This window comes from Elgaria multicarinata, chromosome 1, assembly GCF_023053635.1.
Source record: "Elgaria multicarinata webbii isolate HBS135686 ecotype San Diego chromosome 1, rElgMul1.1.pri, whole genome shotgun sequence".
NCBI lineage: Eukaryota > Metazoa > Chordata > Lepidosauria > Squamata > Anguidae > Elgaria > Elgaria multicarinata.
The window spans coordinates 75875331-75902377 of NC_086171.1; the positions used below are offsets into that span (position 1 = coordinate 75875331).

Here is a 27047-nt window from a genome sequence, read left to right on the forward strand (position 1 = left end):
GTTGGTGCAATCCCACCGCCCACAAGGGGGCGGTACCGCCCACTTTGGGAACCACTGATCTAGACCACAGATGGGTTTACAATGGGTCCATGTTTGTGCACAGTACACAAAAACACATTGGCTTTTCCTCATCTGGTGTGGCCGCTGTAAAACAGAGGCTCGTCCTTCCACATATACTCTGTCCATCATGCTGACAAGGATTGTGCTAGTTCAGTAATAAATTGAGATAGGGAGAAGTTTCAGGCAAAGGATAACTGTTAAGAGGAGGATTATTTCTTAGCCTATCAGGTACAAAGTGAGGCTTGGATACTGGGAACATTCCTACTATCTACCACATCAACCATGGGCCAGGAATAAGAATCTTCAATACGGAAACACCATTAGCGTGCAACCACGGGGAAACAATAACAGATTTTACATTTGCATGTGTTTGCTAATGTTTTCCGAGGCATCTTGACATTCACAGCTGCTTTCAGTGATGTTTTGGATGTGTATTTGAAACTCAGACAAAGTAGTATAAAGCTTCCTTTTTAGAGATACGAAGTCTTCACAATCTCCTTGCGTGGAAGCTGTCCAGGCTTTCACAGTATGCTGCAAAAAAACAAACAAGAAAAAAACCCCACAACTTCATAATTAGCATATAGTCAGTTGAAACACAGTCTCTTTGCAGGAATGAAAGCCATTAAGTAGCCAATTAATTTGTGTGAGTAACAAATTAATAGCTTGATCACAGAATAAAAACAAAGTTTGGGTTAATCGGCACTAGTAACCTGTGATCTCACTCCCAAAATCGCTGGTTTCTTCAGTGAATGACATCCCCTTTCATTTATCTGACTTAATAAGTTCATTAGAATCATAACTTCATAGAATAACAACTGGGATATAAGAAAAGAGTTCCTTAGTGATCATAGATATTTTCTCTATTTTGTATGGTGGCTTCAGATAGCCTTGTATATCCTTGGACACTGTAGCCCTTGTTCAGATCCAAATCATTGAGTATTTATTTATTTATTTATTTTATTACACTTATATACCACCCCCATAGCCAGGGTTTACAGAAATACTAAAATTAAGACAAAAACGAGTATACAAAATTTAAAATTCTAAAGCACAGAACATACACACATAAAGCATTAAAAACCATTATATAATGCTAGGGCAATGCGTGGCACACAGCAATGCATGGCACACTGGAGGTTCTGAGCTATGAGAAGAACTTTGTACATTGGAGGTTCCAAGCTAGGACATGCTAGAGGTTCTGAGCTATGATAAGAACTTTGTGTTGCTAAGCAACAGCATATATAAATACAGCTGGGAGTGGCTGGGAGGGAGCAGGGGGGAGTGGTGGCATTGAAACATATCATTGCCAAAGCAGTTCACATGGAGGCCTCAGATAAGTCCCACAGGTCAGTGGGCTGGTGAGCAGGGGGGAGCAGTTTGAGGAAGCACTGGGAGTGGGGAGCATAGACAGGAGACCGGATGGGTCACTGGCATGCACAGAGGCCTCAGGCAAGTCCCGTGGGTCAATGGGCAGAAAAGTGGGGGGAGTGGCTGGGAGGGGGGAGTCCAATGAACTCTCGGTCGGCAGGGCGTAGGGGAGGAAATTCCCCAAGACTCCCCATGAGCCAGTGGAAAATGTTCCCAGTCCCTCATTGTGGAGGAAGGCCAGGCTCAGGCACCATCTTCCTCCTTCCCCATGGGAACTCAGGCTCTGTCAGAGGGGGAAGGAGCTTCAGGATTGACAGATGCCAATGCTCGCCACTGAGTTAAGAGGGCGGAGTTGAGAAGAGGAGGTGGGAGGCTTCACACCAGATTGGTTGCCCATCAAAAGTTGGGTTGGGACTCGGAATGACCCTTCCTGAAGACAGGAGCTCAGAAAATGCCAACCAAGCACAGAGGAAAACCTGTCTGGAGTTGAAAGGCAACTGCTTTGCTTTCAGTAGCTCTCTTGCCAAAAGATTTACTTTGCAAATTAGGCCCAGAGAACAGCTCTAAGCTTTTGTGGTCGTTTCAGAGGCGAAGAGGTGCTATTAGCTGAATAAAGAGTGTGTGGCTTGCACCGCCCAAGTCTCTGCTGCCTTACTACTCGGGGGTCGGGTGTTAGCAACCTTCGCAAGTGTGGAGAGGGGGGCAGCTGCCGTACAGACTTGCCATCTGGCTACTGTAGGCGCAGGTATTAATCTACTACTTCTCCATTTCATTCTCAAAGTGGCCCTTCAGCAAAAGCTTGTTGCTGATCAGAGTTTGAAGATATGCAAGCCCTCTGAAAAGAAAAGCCTAGCATCAATAAAGTATATTTCAAAGAGGATTGCAGATAAGGCGTAGTGAAAAATCTCTCACAAACCTGATATTGAGCACGAACCAAATGGATTCCTTCAAGGACAAAGAGGAAAAAGTGCCTCGTTAAGCCATACTTACAGCTCTTAAAGGCACATTGGAGATAGTCAATAAAAGTAGTATTATCTGTAACAGAAAAAAATGCAATATATTACAAGGGATGAAATCAGAATAAAAACTGACCATGATCAGGGTCAAACAAGACATGGCAATGACAACCACATCTGCCCCCTTCACATATAAAACAAAGGATATGATTTCAACATCAAAAGGTGTGCACAGGAGTTGAACCCTCTACCTTCGCCATTATACTCCTCTCCCACCCCAGCTCATTTCCAGTACTGGAGCCAGACTGAAGTGAAAAGATAGAGCAACTGATCATGAAGATATAAGGCTAAGGAAAGAGGAGGATTCAATTCCCATCATTTGAAGGCCCACTTTGCTGTTAAAATCCCTTTCTCATAATATTAGAACCCAGGACCGTCCAAGAAAGTTGAACAGTAGGAGATGCAGGACAGACAAATGGAAGTATTTTTTTTTCCAGACAGTGCGTATTTAAAACTATGGATTTCACTTTCATACAAAGTGGAAGAGAAATAGACAAGTTCACAGAGGATAACGTTTTCAATGGCTACCAGTCATGATGGCTATGCATTGCCTCCAATATCAGAGGCACCATGCACCTCAGAATACCAGTTACCGGGGAACAACACTGGAAGCTACTGCATTCATGTCCTGCTCAGAGCTTCCCATGGGCATCTGGTTGGCCAATGTGGGAAACAGGATGGTAGACTAGATAGGCCTATGGTATGATCCAGCTCTTCTTAGGTTTTTATCAGGCCTCCCACCCCACTTTATATATTGATGGGGGAGAGATATGATTAAACCAATGTGGCTGCTGCTATCATGTCTGCTTCGCTTATTGGTGTTAAAAGTGTGAAATGCAAGAAACAGTGGCTGTAGAATTTTTTTTAATGATAAACATTAAACACAAAAAACGTTTAAGAATAGAGTTTTCTTTTCCATAATAAATTAACAAAAACGCAAGATAAAAACATAAGCAATGCCATGTTGGATCAGACCAAGGGTCCATCTAGTCCAGCACTCTGTTCACACAGTGGCCAACCAGCCATCGGACAGGGATGAACAAGCAGGACATGGTGCAACAGCACCCTCCCACCCATGTTCCCCAGCAACTGGTGCACACAGGCTTTCTGCCTCAAATACAGGAGGTAGCACACAACCATCGGTAGTCATTGATAGCCAGATGTTGAGGAAAAAGCATATTAGCAATGTAAAGGCTAATCCCCAGACCTAGCAACAGTAAGAGAAGACAGCCTTGGTTAGTATTCACAACTAACAAAATGTCTGTCATTATAATGGAGGGGTGGGCAATTTGTGGCCTTCCAGGTGTTTTGGCCTACAAGTCCCACCATCACACACCATTGGCTATGCTGGCCAGGGCTGATGGGAGTTGTAGGCCAAAACATCTTGAGGGCCACAGTTGCCCACCCCACCATTATAATGAGTGGGAGTGTGTATGTAGGTAGAGCTTGTATATGGCAAGAACATTTGGGGAGTATGGTGCATTTCTGCAGGCATTGTGCACAGAGATGCAATGGTCCCTCCATAAGATGCCTAGTAGTGAAAGCCAAGCCAAGCCACCCCATATCTGGAGCAAAGTGCAGGTTTTGGCTGAACCAAACACTGTTCCCAAGTAAAATACTTTACTTTTCCACAAAGGAACGTATGGTGTATGTGGGTGGGTGGGTGGGGGTGTGATTGAATGTATGGGGATTTCACCTAGAGACCTAACGGCTGTCCAAGGTTATCAGCCCTCCCTTTACATGTATGTGGGTTGATATAGTTGCTGCTAAGGATGAACAGGTCAGTCTATTTCCAGTCCATGACAGTTTCACATTCAACAAGTCCGTTGCACATCAATCTACATTTCTTTTTTTAAAAATGCACAAAAATTTGTATTACTCTTGAACTTATTTTTTCACCAAACGTTTACTCTAAAATACTAATTCGATATACATTTTAACCCAAAATATGCCATATATATATATATATATATATATATATATATATATGTGTGTGTGTGTACGATAGTATGTTTTGGGAGCTGAGAAGTCTGTCAAGAAATCTGGACAAGTGCAAAAACTGCAGATAGCTGCATACTGATCTGCATATTCATCCAGGAAGTGGAAAGAGGGGTGGTTAGCTTATAAATGTGGACTGAACAAAATCCTAAAGCATCTTTCTCCTCCATAGTTGGTACCCATTGTTCCCAGGAATGTATAAAACATTGATCCATTTGGTTTTGGCTTGCTTAAATAAGATGAAAGTATTTACATAAGGTGAAAGGGATGCCGCGTCCCTTCACACCCCACAGACTTATGTTCATCTTCTCTAGCCTAAATTAAAAGAATCAACTGTTGCATTGCTTCCCCTGCCTGGTTGCCTGAAGGAAACTCTTCCTCTGCCCAGGTGATGAGACAAATAGCTATTTAACATGGACTCAAGCCTGTGACTTTACCTGAAAAGGCTGTCAATACATTCAAAGCTGCAGCCTGCAATTTCCACAGCAGGAGGGCAACTTCTGGGTTTAAATGCCTGTGAAGAGCTTGGCACATCTCATAGATTCTGAAGAAGCAACAATATAATAGCACACAGTTATTCCCTACAAAAGCCAGAAGCAAAGACTAAGCGCTGCAGGAGTGGGGGGAGGACTACTAAAAACTTCCACAGGACTATATCTGTCCTATTTGAAATAATGTAGAAGCAATGTTACATATTAGTCATATTACATCCCATTTACATGGGTGGTGCGGGAAGAGGAAATGCACCTTCTCTCTAGATGCCCCTCCCAAGCCCTGGTGCCTCCCCTGTGTCTCTGAAGCTCATAGCACTTCCTGATTCTAGGCCTGTGTGTGACATTTTGCTCTTAACTAAAATGACCTTACACTTCCCCTTGCAAAGGCTGTATTGATCTTCAACATTCCATGACTGAGTTTTCCCTTTAGGACTTGAATACTCATACCTCTTTCATGACCTCACAGCAGTTGTCACCTGATTTTCTGGAATGACAATTCACAAGCGACAGGGAGTTAATTTTTAGGTTCTGGGGCTCAGTCCTGTCAGGGTATCCCAGCCACACCAAGTTGATTGGAAGTGATGGTTCTGAACAGTGGGACCATTAGGATGAAGAGCAGAGCTACTCAACCTTACCTTTGGTCCTTGAGCCATTGTTTCACCAGGAAAACCAAATGATCTGTGTATTTTTCACTAGATGACAGTGTTTCAAATGGCACGCCAAAATCATGTATGAGCTTCAGAACATCATTTGCAATTACATCTTGATTTCCTTCTATGATACTTTCATTTAAATCAGTCCTCAACATAGTTTGGATTAAGCCTTGAATGAAGACCTCTTCCTGATTTTTATTGAAGTGAGGCAGACCTCTTAAAGGAGATGTCTTATTAAGCAAACGAAGGATGGATAGTTCAATGGCATGTTGGATTATAGGATCGTTGAGAAAGGATAATGTGCCCAAATGTCCTCTGGTCAAATTTGATGTTAGATCAAACAACTCCATAATGATATCGGAAACCATTGGGATGCCATCTTGTCTTTTTATAACAGTAAGAAATGTATCCAAGTCCTTCTCTGACATGAAGTTTTTCCAAGAGACTTTAGACAAAAGATCTGACACAGCTCTGATGGCAGACTTGCTTTCCATATTGTTTTGCAAATACATCTTGAATAAGTAAGAAATTGTTTCCTGAATTACATCTCTTTTTCCCCCCTGGTTCAGGTTTGGAGTAAAAATCCGATTGAAATCCATTATTCCTATCAAGCTGTTAATTGGTGACACAAAGTCAAGAAGATTTTGCACTAGACTGAAAGCTTCCTTGGAAGAGTTCATGGTGGTGCTGGCTACCACCTCAACAAGCTTCTCCAGCACAATGGAATAATTGGATGTACTTGTTAAAAAATCAGCAATTTCATCTACTAATACATCCCTCAATTTACTCCAGTTTCCAACCAATTTAGCAACTGTCATTGCCACATCAGACCCATTCAAATTAGATTGATTAAGCGGAATCATCAAGGAGATCAAATCAAGAAATGCCTTCCTCAAGCCAACTAGTTGCCCTTCATTTGAATACAGCATTTCCACATCTTTCATCAAGCTCCTCTCTTCAACAGCGCGACTAATAGCTTTTTCAAGAGCAAAAAAAGCCACCTCAAGGGAATTGGGTTTGTCCAATGCATTTGAGCTCAGGGATGCTTCAGAAATGGAAAACAAATGCTTCAAAGTTTTACCGGACAGTGTCAGGAACCTAAATACAACTTCTATTACTTTTCCGAGTTGCCCAAAGTCATCATTTTCCTCAAACACAGATTTAAAAACATAATATATCTCTGAAAAGGGCCAATCAGTATAGTTAGCTCTACTACTCCAGAAGAGGATCTGAAGTAATTTTTGTATCGCCACCATGTTATTTTTATTTGTCAACAGAAAAGCAGTGTTAACTGAGGTAAACAATTCTGTTAAATTGGCGAAAGCAATTTCTTTCAGTCTGGGAGGGAAATTGTTCTGAGCCAGAATACCCAGGAAGTTTTCGATTTGTTTCATAAACTGGTGAGTCGTAGAGCGATTTTGAGGCCACTGAATTAGATCCCAGGAGTTATTCGCACTAAGCAGCATGTAGTTCATAAAAGCCAACAGTTCCTCGTGATTTCTTGTGACTTCCTTGACTGCGGAATTTCTGAACAAAATATTAAGAAATTCTCTTGCCAAATTCAGCCCTTTGGCCCTGTCGAAATGAAAGATTCCACCTGCAGGCACGGCTACTTCATTTAATAAGCCATATATGTAATCTCCAAGACTTGAATAGGTGATGTTTTGTGTAACCTCCTCAACATCTTCACTGAGGTTATCCAACTGACTGAGATTTAAAAATGCTAAGATTTTGTCCCTGGGGAATACACTGCAATAGAAATATTGGACAGAGTTTAACACCACACTTGTTAATATCAATTCTGAATTTTACAAGAGACATACTAAAGAAAAGAAAAAACACAGAGAAAAAGAAATTACTGATGTATTGCAGTACAGGTAGGCATGTTTACTCCAGAACAGCCACCCTTGGCTCACTCATTTTTATGGGACGTCCACCTGATGCAATCCTCCACCCTGCTGTGTTTTCCCTGTTCTTAGTTTATATTTTTTATTTATTTATTTATTACATTTATATAGCGCCCCATAGCCGAAGCTCTCTGGGCGGTTTACAAAAGTTCAACTTTTCTCAGACAGCTGGAAGAATGACTTTTATAAAAAAGAATGGAAGAGCAGCACTGTCTCTCTGGGTGTAGATGCCTTTAGCACCCGTCTTCCATCTTTTGGAAGAGGTGTAGTTTTTAAGTGTGCAGTGCTGTTTGGGGAGCCTGAGTCCCATCACGACACCTTTTACTTCCCTCTCTGAGAATGATCACTGACTTGCTTTTTTTCTTTCTTTATAAGGCACCCAGCAGGGCTCACTCCCCCTCCCAGCCCAACCACCCCTTGCTACAAACCAGGCTGATACCAGGGAGGAGCAACAGGAAGGGAGCTAGTTAAAACTAAACATCCCCTTTCCCTGTGCTCCAGGCAGGGCCCTTTAAAAAAATAGTTTAATTACTGCAATGTTACATTTGCTCCCACTACCTCTCACAATGCTAGTTCCAGGTTTCTGAGGACCCTTGGGCAAGACACCCTCAATGGGCCCCCTCCTTCAGTGACTCAACCTTCTCACTGATATTGCCATCAGCTGCTCTTGTTCCTCCTCCTCCTCTTTCTCCCTCTTGCTAGCTTGGCAGGCAGAGGGCCCCTGAGCAAGGAGGCCGGGGCAGTACGACAATGGAACCAGTTACCTAGGGAGGTTTTATGCTCTCCCACACTAGAGGCATTCAAGAGGCAGCTGGACAACCATCTGTCAGGGATGCTTCAAGGTGGATTCCTGCATTGAGCAGGGGGATGGACTCGAAGCCTTAGAGGCCCCTTCCGATTCTATGATTCTACTGCTCCTCCTCATCACCACCAGAGCAATAGGTGGGTGACAAGCAAGTTGCAATAGTGAAGAGGAGGGACAACTCCAAAGGTTGTCAGTGGGCCCCCTACCAGGCCGTGGGGCCTCAGCAGGTGCCTAACCTTGCCGGCCCTTGAAACCCGGTTTCTCAGTCCACACCATTAAGTGACAGCTGCCCCCAGCAACTCTCTGGGCTTCTCCCTCCCGTCATTTGGCCTATTTCAAAAAGCCAGGAAGAACTTCACACTATGGGTGCTGCTTGTCTGCTGCCTGGGATTCCCAGAGAAGCAGGCAGGGAAGCTGAGGTCCTGAGAGAGGTAGCTGTGCCCCAAACATACCTGCTTTAACTTTCTCTTTGGGAAGAGAGAGGGAGGGTGAGTGGGAGGAGGGTGAATTTTTCTTTCCCTGCCCACACAGCTGTGTCTCGCCCACTATTATGGATGGAATATAGCTGGGTGTTCACACAACATACAAACACACAAACACACGGAGTGCTAAAGCCCCGGTAGTGTGAAAAGTCCACTGCAATTCCACTTGCCCTTTATAGTGGAAGAGCTATCATTTTCTAGCTGCCCATTTAGAAGTACCCAGAGACGCGAAAGCTCCAGGAAAACCTGCCAAACAGATCGGAGCAGAGACCATGACGGAACATAGATAATAAAGCTGTGGGCGATAAAGGTCAAAAAAATTACCTCCAAGTCTTTGAAAAACTAATCATTTGTGCATAGCGTTCCATGTGTTCCATGGTGTGCATGTTGACTCAGTAGCAAGCCCTACTGAGTTCAGGAGGCATTACCTTACTCTTAGGCAGCTGAGTAGAGTCTAAGAAACATACACTGACTCACACCGACACACACCATAGAATAGTAAACCTAAAAATAAATGCTTTAAGGAGAAATCCACTGTGCTCTTTTCAGCCATGCATCCTCTATTTCATTGCTTCCAAAAGAAAGCCCCATGGGGGTGGGGGGAACCAGGCTCTCTTGCCAACCACTGATTTATCATGCATTGCCCAACATTACAGTTGCATTTCATATGAAATTACTATTTGAGAAGGACCATGGGATCAGGTTTCATTTTGCTTCGTTGTGAATTAAGAACACAGAGAGAGATGGGAGTGCTGCTTCAGAGAAAGATTTTACTGGTCTCTGCTTTCTTTGTAGCCCTGATCAGCAAGTAATTTTCCTGGAGAGCCTGTTTGTGAAATGATGGGTAGTTGCCAGTGCCTCAGTGTCTATCAAGCGAAGTAGCTCATCTGAAAATTCTAATCTTAGAGGCATTGCTTTACTTTTGCTTCTAGGCTGGCAACCAGACCAGGGGTGGGGAGGCTAGATGGTGTTCCTCAGAGGACAGGATTTGGTCCTGGGATCTCTGGTTACTTGGTAGTGTCTTGTTGTGCCCATGCATTTGGGGAACCCACTGCTCATGCAATAGGGCTTTGGCACTAATAATAATAATAATAATAATAATAATAATAATAATAATAATAATAATAATAATAAATTTATTTCTTACCTGCCTCTCCATTTGGATTGAGGCAGGGAACAACAATAAGTATACATACATAAAATTGATTAAAAACATAGTACACATTATTAGAACATCCTAAAAACATCCTAAAATTCCACTGGGTAGGCCTGCTGGAAGAGATCAGTCTTAATATTTATTTATTTATTTAGTACATTTCTATACCGCCCAATAGCCGGAGCTCTCTGGGCGGTTCACAACTATTCACAACTATACTATTTATAGCTTTCTTAAATGCTAAAGGACTTTTAAGTTGACGAATAGCCCCAAATAAACAGAAACAAGGGTGCTCCGGTGACTTGTCCCAATCCAGAAATGAGAATTTCTGCTTGTTTCCCAGGTTGCTTTTAGAAGCATCAAAGCCCCATGACATAAGTGGTGGGTTCCCTGAGCCCAACGGAATCAGCAGAGACAGAGTGGCCCTGTTGGATACTGCCCACTGATCCCTAGTTTACAGGTTGCAGCTACCTTTCACTCTTTCCCACACTCTTCCAAGAGATCAGCCCCACAGTTGCTTCACTGTGCTTGGGGTTAGGTTAGCAACATCCCTAAGACAGGGAGGGAAGGGCCACCAGTCTCCAATCAAAGGCACTTCCTTTCTTCAGCAGCTCACTTCCTGTTCTGTCCACAAACTACTGTTCCAAGCACAATTCCCTGAATCTGGTGGCAGACCTAGTGTGTGCCACTTGGCCACAGGCTCAGCAATATTTCCTCTTCCACATTGGATACTGGGAAAGTGAGTTTTGTCTCATAGAATTATATCCATTAAGCATATTAAATAACATTGTCTAGAGTCACAAGAAATTGTCTATATTGATAGAAATATACATATGCTTACCTCATTTCTGCAATGATATCCTTATGTATGTCCTTTAGCAAGAAAAATATTTTGTTCCTGTAATGCTCCGTGGGAGATGGAAAGAAGATTTGCAAGAATTCTTTAATTAATTCCATCGTCCTGCTTTGGAATGGAGTGATATCTGTTCTGTAGTTTTCATACTGTGTGTCATCAAAGAACAGGTCAATGAACTCCATTATCTGAAGATCTGTATCATTGGAATGCAATTCCTCCTCTTTAGTCGTAAGATCGTATATCACATTAAGCAGACTGTTTTGCAAAATCAAGTGAACAATCTGGACGTTCTTCAGCTTTCTGCCACTAAGAAAATCAGTAATGAAGGAAATTGGATCATCTTCTTGAGTTCCATTTTTAAACATTTCCAAAAAGTATATTATATCCTTGATGCTCTGCACTATCCCATTTGGTGATGATTTGCCAGCCATTAGTAGGACTAGTGCATGTATTCCTTTAGAATAGTTTTTATTCTTAAATTCTTGTAGCCAGTTTCTCCCAAGCTCAAGGACATCTTCAAAGTTCTTTAATGATGTTTCATTGAAGTTCTTTAATGATCTTAAGACATGTACAAGTGACAATAGAGTATGTGGCCCTACTGCCATGCTTAACCGTTGGATTCCTTTGTCAATCAATGACAGGAAATGCCTAATATTAAAATCTAACAACAGACTTTCAATGTCTCTCTCTGTGTCAAGCCACAGCGTCTCCAAGCTGTCTATCAGACTATCATTCCTAGCTACCGCTAATAAGGCTCTAAGCACCATGTACATTTGATTTCCAGGGGTAGACAACATCATTAAAGGCTGTACTGCCGAAAGGAAAGATATCAAGGCATCTTCAGTATTATTTACTCCAAATGCCCCACTGGCCATATTTTTAACACTGGTAAGGATCGTTTCCATCCTTAAACCTTGAGTGTTCCTGTCTTTGTTTTGGGTACCATATAAATCTGCAAGTTGTTCAAAAAGAGCCTTGACTAATATGATCTCAGATGAAGTCATGTTACTTAGTACTTCTATGAGCGGGAAAGATTTGTGCTTCTTCCCAACCAAAATACAATTATTTGAGTTGTTAGTATTGCCTCTGGAAGTCAGAACATAGCTTGAGAGTTTATTCCAAAATCCCAGAAGTTCATTTAGGACGGAGATGTTAACTTGGTGAAATGTGGAAAACTTTAAGATAATGGGATGCCACTCTTCAAGTTGGTGGAGAAAACAGGCCATTTGGAATGTTACCTTCTTGAGATAATATTCATCAGAGCATGCTGATTTGCCCAATAATTCTGTTGCATCGAGCGGCTCATGCACACCAGCAGGCATGTCGTGAATTGATAAGGAATGGTTTTGCATGTCTAAATTGCACGACCAGGGGGTTGTTGTGGTGATGTTCCAGCAAATGACTGCAGTAAGACACCTCAAAGCTTCTGCAGACTCTTTGGACATATCAGTTGCTTGCTCCAGTAATTCTAGAAGGCTATTGACTTCCTTGGATAATGCCTCCTTGGAAAGCGCTGCCATGCTTGCATTTTGTTTCAGGGCGAACTGGTACACCTCAGTCAGGGTGTCTGTGATGTTTTTGTGAGCTATCCTCTCTAAAAAACTGGCTACCTCTGGAAAAATGTGAAGAATTTGCATTACTTCAGTAAACTCAGTCTCTTGGAGTAACTGCATGATCTGCCGCAAGCCTGTCAGATTCCATGACTGTGAGGCATTGTTAATACTATCTAACCACGCTGCGACAACATCCACCACAGACTCAGCTGCATACTGACCCCCACTGGCTTTTTTAAGAATGTAGCTCAGGCTCTTGCTGATCTGTCTCAGTTGTTTGATTAAGTGGTCTCCATTTGTATTCTCAAGATTTTGCAACAGGGCTGCCATATGCACAGGGAAGACCTCCTCACCTAATTCACCTGGAGTATTAGGAAGGTTATAAGATTTCAGGATTGCAAGAGCTTCTCTTATTCGTCCAATATCAAGATTAGTTGCATTTTGCACTGGATGGAAACTCGAGTTGAGAACATTTAGCATACTCAGAGACAAGGCATCCTTAAAGTAATGAAACAAATATGGAAAGGGGCCTTTTTGTAAGTTTATACTGTATTGTTGGAGGTTTTCAAGAGCTTTGAGAAAAAATTCACTGTGCCAAGGGAATGAGCTATTTTGTAGATGTTCAGAAGACACCTTTCTTAGGAGAGTTTGAATTTCTCTCGAGAGTTCTACTGAAGAAGGCCAGAAGTGTTGAAGAAAACTTGGAAATCCAGTTGAATCCATGAAGGCATCTAAAAAAGTTTCCTGATTTGAGTCAAAGGCATATAATGAGTGAGCTGCTAAATATGGGATTAAGGTGTTAATTTGCCCACCTGTGTAATTAAAGAGGGTGAGGATAAAGTCAACTAATTTGTTTTCTTCTTCAGAAAAAGTAGGCAATATTAATTTTAAGTAATTGATCACAAGGTTGACACAAACAGTTCTCAAATGTGCATCTGTAACATTTTGTAAAGAGGGAAAATTTGCAAGACTAAAGGCCATGTGAAGAATATCTGAGATATTCTCTAGTCTACTATTCATCTCATTAAAAGTGCTCAAAGATGTCAGTATAATTAAGATATCTTTAGCATTCTCAAACTGGGAATAGGAGTCTTTCTCTAAGAAAGCTTCGCTAAGGAACACCCATGTATTACAGCCTTTAATGCTGCTTGCTGCATTTTCAAAGGTTAGCAGAGATTTTAAAAGTGCAGGAAACCACTTCTGTGAAATATTTGGTGGACTCAAATCATCACCTGACATTAGCTTGGTTATATTCTGGAGAATCTCAGTGCAGGACTGAAGATCCTGTTCCTGGGAAAGTTTTTTGAGAAGTTCAGTAGTCTTTCTTAGTTCAGCAAAACTTGTTTGGAATTCTTTCCAAGAAAGAAGGTTTGAGGAAGATTTCCCAAAGGAATGTAATTTATATTCCAGTTTAGAAGTGGGGTGTGTGAAAGCATCAATCCAAGAATCCAGAAAGTCCCTGCTAAAGTTAGCTTCTGATAGAACCTGATGCAGTTCAACTGTTGTGTTTTCTACTATTTGCAGCACTTCTTCCAATTCCTCTCCGCTATATGAACTGGTTGTGCCTACAGCATGGTTAAGGGCAGCAGCAAGATGGCTGAATGCCTCAAAATCAGATGAATCAGCAATTTCAGTCATGCTTTTCAGCAGATGCAACACTGATTTAATTTGCATACGGACAGCAATGGTCTTGTTGCACATTTCTTCCTGAGCAATATTTTCAGAACCATCCAAAAAGGGGCCCAAGGCATTGTGAAGCTCAGTGAAAAAATCTGAATCTAGCCTCAACCATTTAGACACATCTTCCAAAACCTTAAGCCACATTTGAAACCACACACCAGTACAATGAATGGATAAAGGCCCGTTTGTCTCATTTAGCAGAGATGATGCATTGAAGAGAGGACCAAACAGCAGAAGCAGAAATGAGTTGGAGTGATTCACAGAGGTGATTTCAGATATGTAGAAATCATCAATAGATCCGTTACTTAATGGGTTTTCTGTTGGGATGCCAGAAAGTTGTCTCAAATATTGAAAAGACTCAATACAACGTTGCTTGCTCAGGAATGTCGCTTTGTAATTATTAAATGTGTTTGCTATAGTCTCCAACTCCTGTTTGCCAGTTTGTATTAAGGACTGAGTTTGGAGTTCTATGTAGTCATAAAGCATTACCAGCTTTTCACAGAGAGGTTTTTGAGGAAGTTCCCGGAGGAGCATCACAGTATGAGATATAAGCTCAAAAGCCTTGCTCAAGTCAGTTTGCAGGGAAGAAGCTGAAACATTTCTCGAGAGTTGGTAGAAGAGCACCCCCAAGGAGCTATTGCTCTGCATCCTTAGGAACTGGTCGACATCATGATAGAGAGAAGAAAGTGTTTGGACAAGCAAATCAGCATGGTTGTCCACTACACTGTAGATTTTGGGGTAGACATTTGAGACAATTTTCTCCCAATCTTGCATGTCAGTTGCAGAAGTTATATCTGACACCAGAAGGGAAACGGCATTTCTCACAGTGTAAATTGTGCTAAAGGCTGCCGCAGCATGTTCTGGAGAAAGCAGTCCAATCTCATAGAGAACCTTTATGAAATGTTCACTTAAATTGTGCACATAATCGATGTTCAAAACAGTCGATTCAGGCCAGTCGGTCAGGAAGTGCTGGAAAAATTGCAAGCTTCTGTTGAGAACCCTCTGATTTTCTAGAACCCAAGGCATTGCCATTCTGGATAAAACTTTTAATCCTTCAGCTACTTCTTTTACCATGTGTTCAGGCCTCCAGAAATGTGGCTTCTTGGTGTTGGATTCATGCAGTAATGTTTCTATCAATTCCAGAATTCCATCAGACTGAGGATCATGAAAAAACGTTGCAAGAAGTTGGAAATTCTCCAATATGCCAGTGGTGAGTTCAGGAAGCACATGGTTATTAGTAGGGGATTCTTCTGCCTCCGTCTTGTCCAAACTGTTAAAGATTGTATTATCTAGAAAGGTTTTTATAATGAATTGAAGGTCCTGATTACTCAAGGAGACTGAAGAATGAGGCAGAATAAATTTTTGGATGAATTCCACAAAATGTGGGATGAAGACTTGTGCCATCTCTTCAAATTGCTGCCAGTTTTTTTCTGACCTCAAAAGCTCTTTAACAGATGCAATAATCCTGCAATATGAAACAAGATTATTTTATACCTGATATCACAGGGAAATTTACACAACAGTCCAACCATTCTAACTGCAGGGAATGGACACTTGTTTTAATGCCTAATGTGATGCATTCAGGCCCAGTGAATTAACTGTGCAATGCCTCTTTAAGTACATTCCTGCCTTGAGTACTTCCCACTCTTGACTGGCCTAGGAGAAATCCTGCTGCAAGCTGAACATAGTCCTCTTTTTTAAAAAAAAACACCAAAAACAGTTTTGTTACCAAGCCCTGTGAGGAGCCTGAAAGAGTAGACAAGGGCCAGATCTACACCAACCAGGATATGACACTTTGAAAATGGTTTGAAAACTGCATATGGAGTGTGTCCTGGCCCTCAACAATTGTCACTACTGTTATAAAAAACTTTAAAGCTGTAGTGTAGATCCTGCCAAGATCCAACCAACAGTACAACTAACAGAGGTCTTCAACCACCTGGGTTCACTGCAAACTGAGAAAACAATGCCTTCCCCCCAAAAGCTGGGGCAAAGCCTAAATTTGACCACATTTGACTATCCCTTCTCACTTTGTGGAGAAGGGATAGTCCCAATCTCTTGAAACCTTTCCAGACCCAAACCAGAATTGTGTAGCTATATAGTGGAGGTGGAGCAGCCACCGTTCTGGAGAGAGAAGCAGTCATGTAGAGTACAGGGCAAGCACATAATCACCCGTTAAATACTTAGAGCAGGTCAATTCCCTCTATCCCTTTCTCTGCCATATTTTCAACTGACCTCCTAACATCCCATGTTCAGATGAAAACATGCCTTATATCTAGTTTCTTTTAAGCCCTTCTTTCTCTCTCTTTATAGGCTCAACTGCGAACAATATTATGAAAACTCATCGGTTCTTGTCAGGCAGTTTAGATTTTTAATAATTGTTTTATTTTACACATTTCTATACTTCTGTGTCCCCAAAGTATGTAGAAACCCCCATCTTATTGGGGGGAACCTATTTTGCTTCCAAACCGATAGGCAGTAAACCAACTGAGTCAGCTATTAGAGTGAGTGGTGTATTATGTTCTATATATAGGCCTCAGCCTATACTTTATATCAGAGGTGGGCAACTTGTGACCCACCAGATGTTTTGACCTACAACTTCCATCTTTCATCATCATTGGTTATGTTGGCTAGCACTGAAAGGAGTTGTGCTCCCCTGCTTTACACTGTAGGATGCATCTGATAATATTATATTCATCTCTGATATAGCACAATCCTACGCTGGTTTAGACAGAAAAAAAGTCCTACAACTCCCAGCATGCTGTCGGGATGAGGCCCAGACTCCCTGGTTTGGTCTCAGATTCTCAGACTCAGAGGGAGACTGAACTAGAAGAAGCCCAACCAAGAGGGGGAGGAAATTCTCCAAGGACTCATCTACACCAAGCAGGATATTCCACTCTGAAAGCAGTATGAAAGCAGTATATAAAAGGCGGGATCTACACTACTGCTTTATAGCAGTATTGAAGTACACTGACAACTGTTGGGGCTCATTGACACATATCATATACTGCTTTCATAGCGCTGTATCCTGTTTGGTGTGGCTCCTGCCTTTTATATACCACTTTCATAGTGGAATACCCTGCTTGGTGTAGATGAGCCCCAAGACTCTCCAGGAGTCAGGGAGGAATATTCACAGGAGCTTAATGAACAGGAGGCCCAGGCTCAGAGATCGATCTCCCCTTTTCCCCACCCCCAGGAACTCAGTCTTTGTAGGAGGGAGAGGGAGCATCAAAACTGAAAGATCCCAGAGTCCATCGTAGGGTCAAGCAAGTGGAGTTGAGAGGAGGCGGGGGGTGGTCTGCCAGACTAACCACGTGACAGAAGTTGCATCTTGAGAATCCTCCCTGAAGGAAGAGTCTGGTAAAATACTATCAGGCACGGTGGGAAACCATCCATGTAGTTCATAGGCACTTCCTTTCATTGTTTGGCTAATTAAGCTTAGAAGATGGGCCTGTTCAGACAACATGCTCAACCATGGTTAGGCCACTAACCCTTTTGCAGCAAATGGTTAGTGAGCATGTTTAAACCAGGATTATGTAGCCACCATGGTTAGGAATAGTTCACTTGACATGGCAAGTCATGCTTCACGTGGCACACTAAGCCATGATGCTTAGCTCAAAATGCTTAACCACCATGGCTTAGCATGTCATCTGAACAGGATCAATAGTTCCTAGCATTCACATTCCCTTCAGGTATGAAGAGGTGTTGTTGTTGTTTTACTGCATGAAGATGTTTGTGGATTGCACAGCGAACCTCTTTGTTATTTCCCATTTTGGTGGGAGGGCTTGGAATGATGACATATGACCCAGCCAGCCTTCCTGGTTGAGGCATGTTGGGAGTTGTAGGATTTTTCTGTCTAAATATGGATAGGATTGCACCCTTAGAGTCCTAGTTACAGAGTCAGTGTGGCACAGTGTTAGACCGGGACAAGGAAAACCTAGGCCTCATCTACACCAAGCAGGATATTGCACTATGAAAGCAGTATATAAAAGGCAGTAGCCACCCCAAGCAGGTTACAGCACTATGAAAGTAGTATGAAAGTGGTATATGGTATGTGTCAATGTGCAACAACAGTTGTCAGGGCATTTCAATACCACTATAAAACAGTAGTGTGGCTCCTGCCTCTTATATACCACTTTCATACAGCTTTCATAGTGCAATATCCTGCTTGGTGTAGATGAGGCACTAGGGTCAAAGCTCTGCTAAGCTGTGTAGCTCAAATGTAACCAATCAATCAAGTAATCGGCTGAAAAACCAATGATTAATCAGCTAGGCAGTGTTGAAATCAGTTAACTGAAATACATATTGTAAATAAATAAACTGCATGGATTAAATTATTCCAGCAGAAGAATTCATCATGCTCCCAGGCCAAAGCCAGCCAAGCTTTTCAAGCTCTAGAGGTTTGAAGATCCAGATATTTAAAGATTAGATAAGGATGGCTGGGATTTGAATATATCAGTTAGGAAAGAATTGGCTTAAATAGCCTCTATTTAAACAAAATAGAAAGGGGGCAGCACCAAACCCAAGAGAACAAAAAAGAAACAAGCCTCAAAATGGAACTGCAAAAATAGTTATGGAACTTCAGGGATAAAATACCCAAGTCATTTTTGGTGGAGACCTTCCTCAGGGGCACTGAAAGAACAACCACTATATTAATAAATACATAATACAGATTGTATGTATAAATATACACTTATCACTAATTATGGGAAGGCAAAGATGTCTTTATTCAAGCAGGCCTACAGTGCATAAGCTGGTCTTTGGGTACAATTAATGCTACTGAGATTTTTTTATGTATCATAAGCGTTATTTTTTTAATATGGTTTGTTCAATTATGTATTTATGTATTTTATGCTTGCTGTTGTTCCCCGCCTCGATCCAATTGGAGAGGCGTGTAAGAAAAATTATTATTATTATTATTAATAATAATAATAATAATAATTAGCAATTGTTTATAGTATACCTAGGATTGGATCCAAACTTGGACCCATAGAAATTAATGGGACAAGTCATTCCAAATGGGTCCAATTAATTCCAATGAGTCTGTACCAAGTATGACTAAATTTTAGGGCTGTTCAGGGACCCCCCAATCTACTCTGGATCTTGATCAGGACCTTCCAGATCAGGTCCGAACCACTCCGCATCGATCCAGACCTCTTCCGAACTGATCCGGATCCGGATCCGGAGCGAGATCCGGAGGTTCGGATTTCCCCCCATAGACTTACATTGGAAAAGAAAAACCTCTATAACTTTTTTAGTTTTTAAGGTAGAAAAATGAAAATGGGCACCATGATAGCTTCTAAATAGATCCTTAGTCATACCAATTTTGAAGCAAAGCGGATCATCCCCTGATTTTTGGGGAAGTTTTAGAGTTCCCCCATTTACAAAACTGCATTCATCTCCATCATTTTTCAAGATATACAAATGTAACTGGGCACCATGATAGTTCCACATAGGATCTTAGACATGGCCACTTTGAAGGAAATGGGATCATCCCCTGATTTTTAGCGATTTTTTTATTTCTACCTTGAAAACTAATTTTCATGTTTCTACCTTGAAAACTAAAAAAGTTATAGGCATTTTTCTTTTCTAAATTAAGTCAATGGGGGGGGAGACACAGTTTGACCCAAAATGGCGTCCGGAGCGCCGGATCAGTTCAGATCCAAACTGATCCGGACCTCCCCAACCCGATTCAGATCCAAATTTAGAGGGTCCAGATTGGCCCAATCCGGAACAGAGGGGAGCACAGCCCTACTAAATTTGGGTCCAATCCATAGGGTTAAATTCAGAGTTAAGCCTACTTCAACTTCCTCAAGTCCCGCTCACTTTAATGGGTCTGTTCTAAGTAGGACTAGAACTGAATTAACCCATAATCCATATTATGATTTGTTTAAGACCATAAGAAGATCCATGCTGGATCAGATCAAGGGTCCATCTGCTTACACAGTATTTTGTTCAAACAGTGGCCAACCAGTTGCCCACAGGAAACCATCAAGCAGGACGAGTGCAATAGCACCCTCCCTCTATTGCACTCAAGTTCCCTAGCAACCTGTTATACATAGCCATAATGTCTCTGATAATGTATGTAGCTTATAACCATTGACAACATTATCCTTCATGAATTTGTCTACTCCCCTTTTAAAGCCATCTATCACTACTTGGTAGTCAATTCCATAATTTAACTATGCACTATGAGAAGAAGTACTTCCTTTTATCTGTCCTGAATCTTTGTTAGTTAGTTATATCATGGCTGTTCCTTCAATGCCCCTAAGGAAGGTCTTCACTGAAATATGTTGGGAAGTTTATTATCTTTTTTTTTTATTAAATTTTTTTATTCATTTTCAACACTATATAAACATAGATAAACATTACCAAAATATAACTGAAACAAAACACAATAAGAAAAAAAAAACATCAAATATCTGCTGCATACATATTGAATGATTGTTGAGTACAAATATCAAAAACTATTACATATACCTTATCATACTACAACATCTTCGTTCTTAACATAAAAGTGCACCCCCCACCTCGGGATCATTCTTGAGTCCAAAATCTAATCGTTTCTTCTGCTGGTGGTTTCCCACTTCCCTTAGTAAACACAAACACTAGGAACTGTTTCCAAATTCCTTCGAACTCATTTATTTTAGTTACGCCTTTTCTCCACTTAATATTACATGTCAGTTTATCATTAATGGCTATGTCCCATACTTCTTTGTACCATTCCTCAATAGAATATTCCCCTTGGACCTTCCAGTTCCTAGCTACCATCAGTCGTGCTGCAACCAACAAATTCGATATCAGCTCTATAGTTCCTTTTCCACACTTTATATCTTCAAATAGTGACAGCAATGCTATTTTTGGTGTTTGTTCTATTTTCATTCCCACTATTTCTTCAATTTCTGAGAACACCATCTTCCATAATCTTTGTACATATTTGCATTGCCACCACATATGTAAATACGTTCCTTTTTCCCCACAACCTCTCCAACAATTTGCTGAATGTTGATCACTTATCTTATTCAATCTAACCGGGGTTAGGTACCACCTCCATAGGATTTTAAAATAATTCTCCTTTATTCTTACTGATAAACTTCTCAACACTCTTTGTTTCCATAGTCCCTCCCAGCTCTGTCGCCCTATTTGTATCTTCAAATCTGATTCCCAAACCATTTTCTCTGTATTCTCTCTAAACTCCTTCTCTAACAATATTTTATATATTTCACTCATTAATCCTTTTGAAACTATACTCCCTCCTTTCCCTTCCTCCTTACTTACTACTAATTCTTCAAACCTCGTCATCTTTCTGCACATTCTATTATCTTTAATCCACTTTTTATTCCATTGCTCTAATTGACCATATTCTAGCCAAGATAGCTTCTTCTCCTTTAACAAATTTTCCATATCCTCTCTTGTTTTAATATCTCTTACCCAATCCTTTAATCTTATTTTATTTTTCTCTTTTAATATTTTACATAATCTACCCTTTAGATCCTCTGGGAAATTCTTTAACATTATTATCGGTGCTAAGGGAGAGTTGCTCGGAAGCAGCTTCCCTTTAAATTTACTCCAAATTTCCCATTGAGTCCTCAGGAGTGGATTATCTATACTTCCAACCCACTTTCTTCCTCCGTCTTTAAAAAAAACATTCTCCAAATTCATCTCTACCTTATTTATGGTTTTTTCTTCCATCCAATATAAATCTCCTACTCCCATAATTGCTTCTACAACATGTCTTAATCTATTTGCTACGTAGTATAATTTTATGTTTGGGAGACCCATTCCCCCCTTTTTTTGGCTTAGGTACCAATTATTTTTATTCACTCTTGCTCTCTTTTCTCCATTACAATATTTATTAATAATATTTTGCCAACTTTTTATCTCGGTTTCTGATATTTTTATAGGTAACATTCTAAATACAAAATTAATTTTAGCTAATATCTTCATTTTTATTAAGGCTATTCTTCCGAACCAAGATAAATTTAATCTTTTATATTTCTCCAATTTCTCTAATACCTCTTTCTTTAACCTCGTTAAATTTTCCTTTTCAAGATTCTCTAAATTTTTTGTAATTTTAATTCCCAAATATTTAATCTCATTCTTAACTTTCAATTCCATTCCCTTAAATTCCCAATCCTTTTCTTCCTTCTTGGTATAGTTAAACAACATCATCTCTGATTTAGACCAATTTATTTTTAACCCTGTAATTTCCTCAAATTCCCTCAACTGATATTTAATTCTTTCTAATTTTCTTAATGGATTCTTAATGGTCAATAAAGTATCATCCGCAAACATGTTTAGCTTTATTTCCCTTACCTCTCCAATTCCTTCTAATTCTTTATCCTCCCTTAGTGCCTTCGCCAAAACTTCCATAACCATTACAAAAAGGACCGGCGAGAGCGGACATCCTTGTCTTGTTCCTCTGGCTAGTCGTATCTTTTCAGTAAGTCCGTCATTTACCACCACTACCGCCGTATTTTGGGAATATAGCTGTTCTATTACATTTTTAAATTTATTTCCAAATCCCAATTTATCTATAATACTCTTTAGTGCCTGCCAGCTCACACAATCAAAAGCTTTAAAAATATCTAATGCCATAATACCTGCCTTAATATTTGCTTTTTTTATTACATTTATTACATTTAAAACTCTACCCACTAAATTATGCATATGTCTTCCTACCACAAACCCACATTGATCTGCTCCTATATATTCTGCCAAAAATTTATTTAGTCGTTTGGCCATAATAGATGTAAAAATTTTAGCATCCTGATTTATTAAAGAAATAGGTCTATAAGAATCGGGATTAGTCAAATCTTTATCTGGTTTTGGGATCAGAATTATCACTGAATGTTCCCATGATTCGGGTATCTTCTCTCCTGATAATATCCTATTATAAAGTTCCATTAATTTTGGAACTAAACAATCTTTGAAGACCTTATAATATTCTGGACCCAAACCATCTGCTCCTGGTGATTTGCCCACTTTTAACTTATCAATAACCTCTTCAACTTCTCTTTGAGTTATTACTGACTCCATTAACTCCTTATATTCTGATTTTATTTCCTTCTTTATAAACCTTCCAATATACTCCTCCACCTTTTCTTGTTGAATTTCTTTACCCTTGTACAATTCCTGATAAAATTCCTGAAAAATTTTTATTTTAGCTTTCATTGCATGACAATAATTCCCTCGGCTATCTTTCAGCGTTTCTATCCCATTCCTCCCTTTTTCTTTTTGTGTGAGCTTGGCAAGCAACCTCGAGTTCTTATCACTGTTTTCAAAATATTCCCTTTTCATATACATTAAATTCTTTTGAATCTCTTCTATATTTAAATTTTCTAATTGTTTCTTCTTAGCTTGTATTTCCACTAATTTATATTTATCTTTACTTCGCCAATATCTTTCCTCCAAGTTTTTAATTTCTATCTCTAACTTTTCCTGTTCTGCACGTTGTTGTCTTTTTAAACTACATGTTTCTCTAATACAGATTCCTCTTGCTACAGCCTTCATGGTGTCCCAAATGACTGACCCAGCTGTTCCTCCTTTTTCATTAATTTCCCATGACTCCGACAGTTCCTTCCGAATTTTATCTACTATTTTATTGTATTTCAATATCTTTGTGTTCAACTTCCATCTATATGCCTCTTTATAATCTTTCTTAACTGTAAATTCTAAACTTAACAAGGCATGATCAGTTACTTTTATTACCCCCATTTCCATTTTACAAATCCTCGTTGCAAAGTCTTTTGAAACAAATATATGATCTATCCTGGAGTATGTATGATGAACTGGGGAAAAGTATGAGAATCCAGGCCTATTCCCGTTAAGTAAGCGCCACGAATCTAAATAATCATTTTCTTTTACTAATTTATTCAATATAGTCATATTGTTCCTCTTTTCAGCATTAGTGGGATTTGACCTGTCTCTTTTATTATCCATAACCATATTAAAATCCCCAGCTAATATAGCATACCCCTCCTTAAATTCTCCTATTTCTTTAAACAACTTTATAAAAAACTCTCTATGCCTCTCATTTGGGGCATAAACATTAATCAAAGTATAGACCTTTCCCTCAATTTTACCTTTTAACATAAGATATCTACCCTTATCATCCTTTTTTACCTCTTCTAATGTAAACCCACTTTTTTTTGAAATCAAAGTGGCCACTCCATTTTTTTTGATGTCCCTAATGACTTTTCATAATAGGCTAGCCACTTTAATTTTATCATATTCGAATTCTCGGAGCCTTGGTGTGTCTCTTGGATCATTATAATATCTGATCCCTCTTTATTAAGCATTTGTTCTATTCTCTTCCTTTTCACGACTGCCCCTAAACCTTTAACATTGAGTGTTGATACCTTTATCTTTTTATCCATAATCACCCTTTTGAAATCTCTTCCGATCCCTTGTGCTCAGCAGTTCAAACTTGCTTACATAAAAACACAAACTCCATACATAAAACCCCCACCCTCCTACCCCAATCCCTCCTCCCCTACCTTCCCCCCCTCCCCACCCCCCCCACTCTAATCCCCCCCCATATCCCCGTGAGTCTAGTACTCCAGCCATCTACTTTAAAGGGGGAGGGGGGAGGCAGTGCTGTGCCTGGCCGGCAGGTTTCTATATTAGCATTTTTATTTGCAATTATCTCCAAACATAATTAACAATTCTCTTACTCTCCAGATGTCCCAGCCTCATTCCCTCCCCCACCCACTCCAGCCCCATCTGCTTCCCCATCCAGACCCAGCCTCTTCAGCAAATCTTTACCTTGATCCAATGAGGTTACTCTATGTTCCCTCCTCCCATATGTAAATCTTAAAAAAACCGGGTAACCCCATGCATAAGGAATTTTATTCTTCATTAATGTTTCCGTTATTGGTTTAAGACTACGTCTCCAATTTAATGTACGTTGAGAAAGATCATTGTAAATTTGCACTGGTTTGCCTTTATATTATATCTGATTCTTAAATCTCAATTCTTTCATAATTTGCTCTTTTTTATAATAATTACCAAATTTCACCAAAATGTCTCTTGCCCCTTTGTGGTTTTGCCCCCCCACACGATGGACTCGATCCGGATCCAATCCGTCTATTGATATATCAGGCATCAGCTCCTTGAACCAGTTCACGATGATTTCTCTAAGATCTTCTCCCTGCGACTCCTTTAGCTGCTTTATTCAAAAAGTAGATCTACTAGATTAATCTTCCAAGGCAATCGATCACAGTACCCATTCTTTAAATTGTATATTAGTTGATTTCTCAAAAGCCTCTTATTTCTTCTGGTCCAAATCCGCTTTAGCCTCTATCTTTTTGATCTTATCCGAATTTTCCGCCTTTTTATCCGCTAAATACACAATTGATGTCTAAATTCACTCATATGCTGATCCATTTTTTTAAAATATAACAATGTTATTTTCAGCTATAATGGGCCTGATCTCCATCAACGAGGGAGGGTTACTACCACTTTCTCCTCCTTCAGTCATATTTTTTTCTTTATTTGGTATTGTATCCAAAGGGACTGGGTCTTTATCTTCCTCCTCTTGCTCAACTCCAGGGGCTGTCCTTTCCAGGAGGGAGAGGTATGCCAAATTATGATTTGAAAGTTCCTTTTTTTATGATTTGAAGGTTTCTTATTTTTTTTTCTTCTTTTTTTCTTTTTTTTTTTCTTTTTCTTTTTTTGTATATTGAGCTTTGCCCAACTTTTGATCTTTCTTTTAACGTTAGGCATGGGACTCTTCTGGGTAGGGCATAAATCTTAGAGTGTAACTCACTTCCTTAGCAACTTATGCTGGCTTCTCTGTTATATATCAAACACTTTTTCCTTCTTCATGGGGGGGGGGGGGGGAATATCCAGTTCACAACAGCATTCACTAGAGGGGATCAGTTTAATCATTCGCAGCCTCTCAGCTTCCCACATCTCCCTCACCGAATGCCGAATGCAGCTTCTTCCACCTTCTCTCCCCCCCTTCTCACCACGCCAATAAATCCAATCAACAACTTCCACCTTACAAAGCCAGCATTTCAATCTTTCCCATGTGAGATAAGAATGAAAGGTTATAACACAAATCAATGTCCAGCAAGCATAAATTCCTTCTTTTTAAACTGCGTCAGTGTTACTTTCGGTTTCGATAGTGTTGCCGTTTACACAGACATTGTATTAAATATCAATCATCTCACCTCCCTTCTTCAAATCTCTCCGCTTTTCCAGCTCCTGTGACTTTTATAATCATTTTCTGTCGTTTGCTCAAAGATTTATGCCCATTAGAAGAGAGATAATTGCTTTTTCCGGCAAACGCCGCTTAGAGCCTCAGAAGAAACCCGCCATTGCTCAGGCGGCCAGCTCCGCCCCCCCTGGGAAGTTTATTATCAAAGGTTCATATTCAGTACCATTTGAGGCTTGCTGCTTCTTTTTCTTCTCTTTTGTTCTCTATTTAAAGCAGAGCTTTCCAAACTTTTCATATTGGTGACACACTTTTTAAACATGCATCATTTCGCGACACAGTAATTCAGTTTTACTAGCAAACCAGAGGTTAAACTAGCCCCTTATAAGAGATATGGACACATACATAAATTGTAATAACGAAATGTATGAGGACACAACATATCTCATGAAAACCTTTCATTTATATTTTTTAAAATATATAATTTGCAAGATAATAACATACATTTCCAAGACTTTTCACATTGAACCAATTTTGTCGAGCTGCGATCGAGCAGCGGTTGAGACGGTGTTCTATCAAAAAACTGGACCCATGGAATTTCTCAAATGCGTCACTTCAGGTGCAGCCACGTCACCAGAAGTGACGTGGAATCAGCTGTTTCGACCTGATTATGCAAACTGCGCATGCCCAGTACCTGTATGATCCCTCGACTGGGGTGTGCACACACGGATACGACGGAAGGGGAATATACTAGTGCACCATACTAATCGGCACCTTTGCTGCGTAAAAATGCAGGCAAGTTGGTATTGCTTCTTTCACATAGAGGTTTCTCGTTACATTCGCGTGACACACCTACACACTG

The 27047-nt window shown here is 40.3% G+C and overlaps 1 protein-coding gene across 1 annotated transcript in view; it reads right to left on the reverse strand.

Moving 5' to 3' along the window:
* Positions 1-27047, reverse strand: part of ABCA13 (ATP binding cassette subfamily A member 13) — a 331836-nt gene that overhangs the window by 253411 nt on the left and 51378 nt on the right. Inside the window, exons 15-20 of the mRNA XM_063124168.1 lie at positions 11159-15493; positions 10781-11050; positions 5572-7338; positions 4880-4986; positions 2345-2463; positions 419-591 (exon numbers count right to left, since the gene is read on the reverse strand). Coding sequence (XP_062980238.1) covers positions 419-591; positions 2345-2463; positions 4880-4986; positions 5572-7338; positions 10781-11050; positions 11159-15493 — 6771 coding nt within the window. The remainder of the gene's footprint in view (positions 1-418; positions 592-2344; positions 2464-4879; positions 4987-5571; positions 7339-10780; positions 11051-11158; positions 15494-27047) is intronic.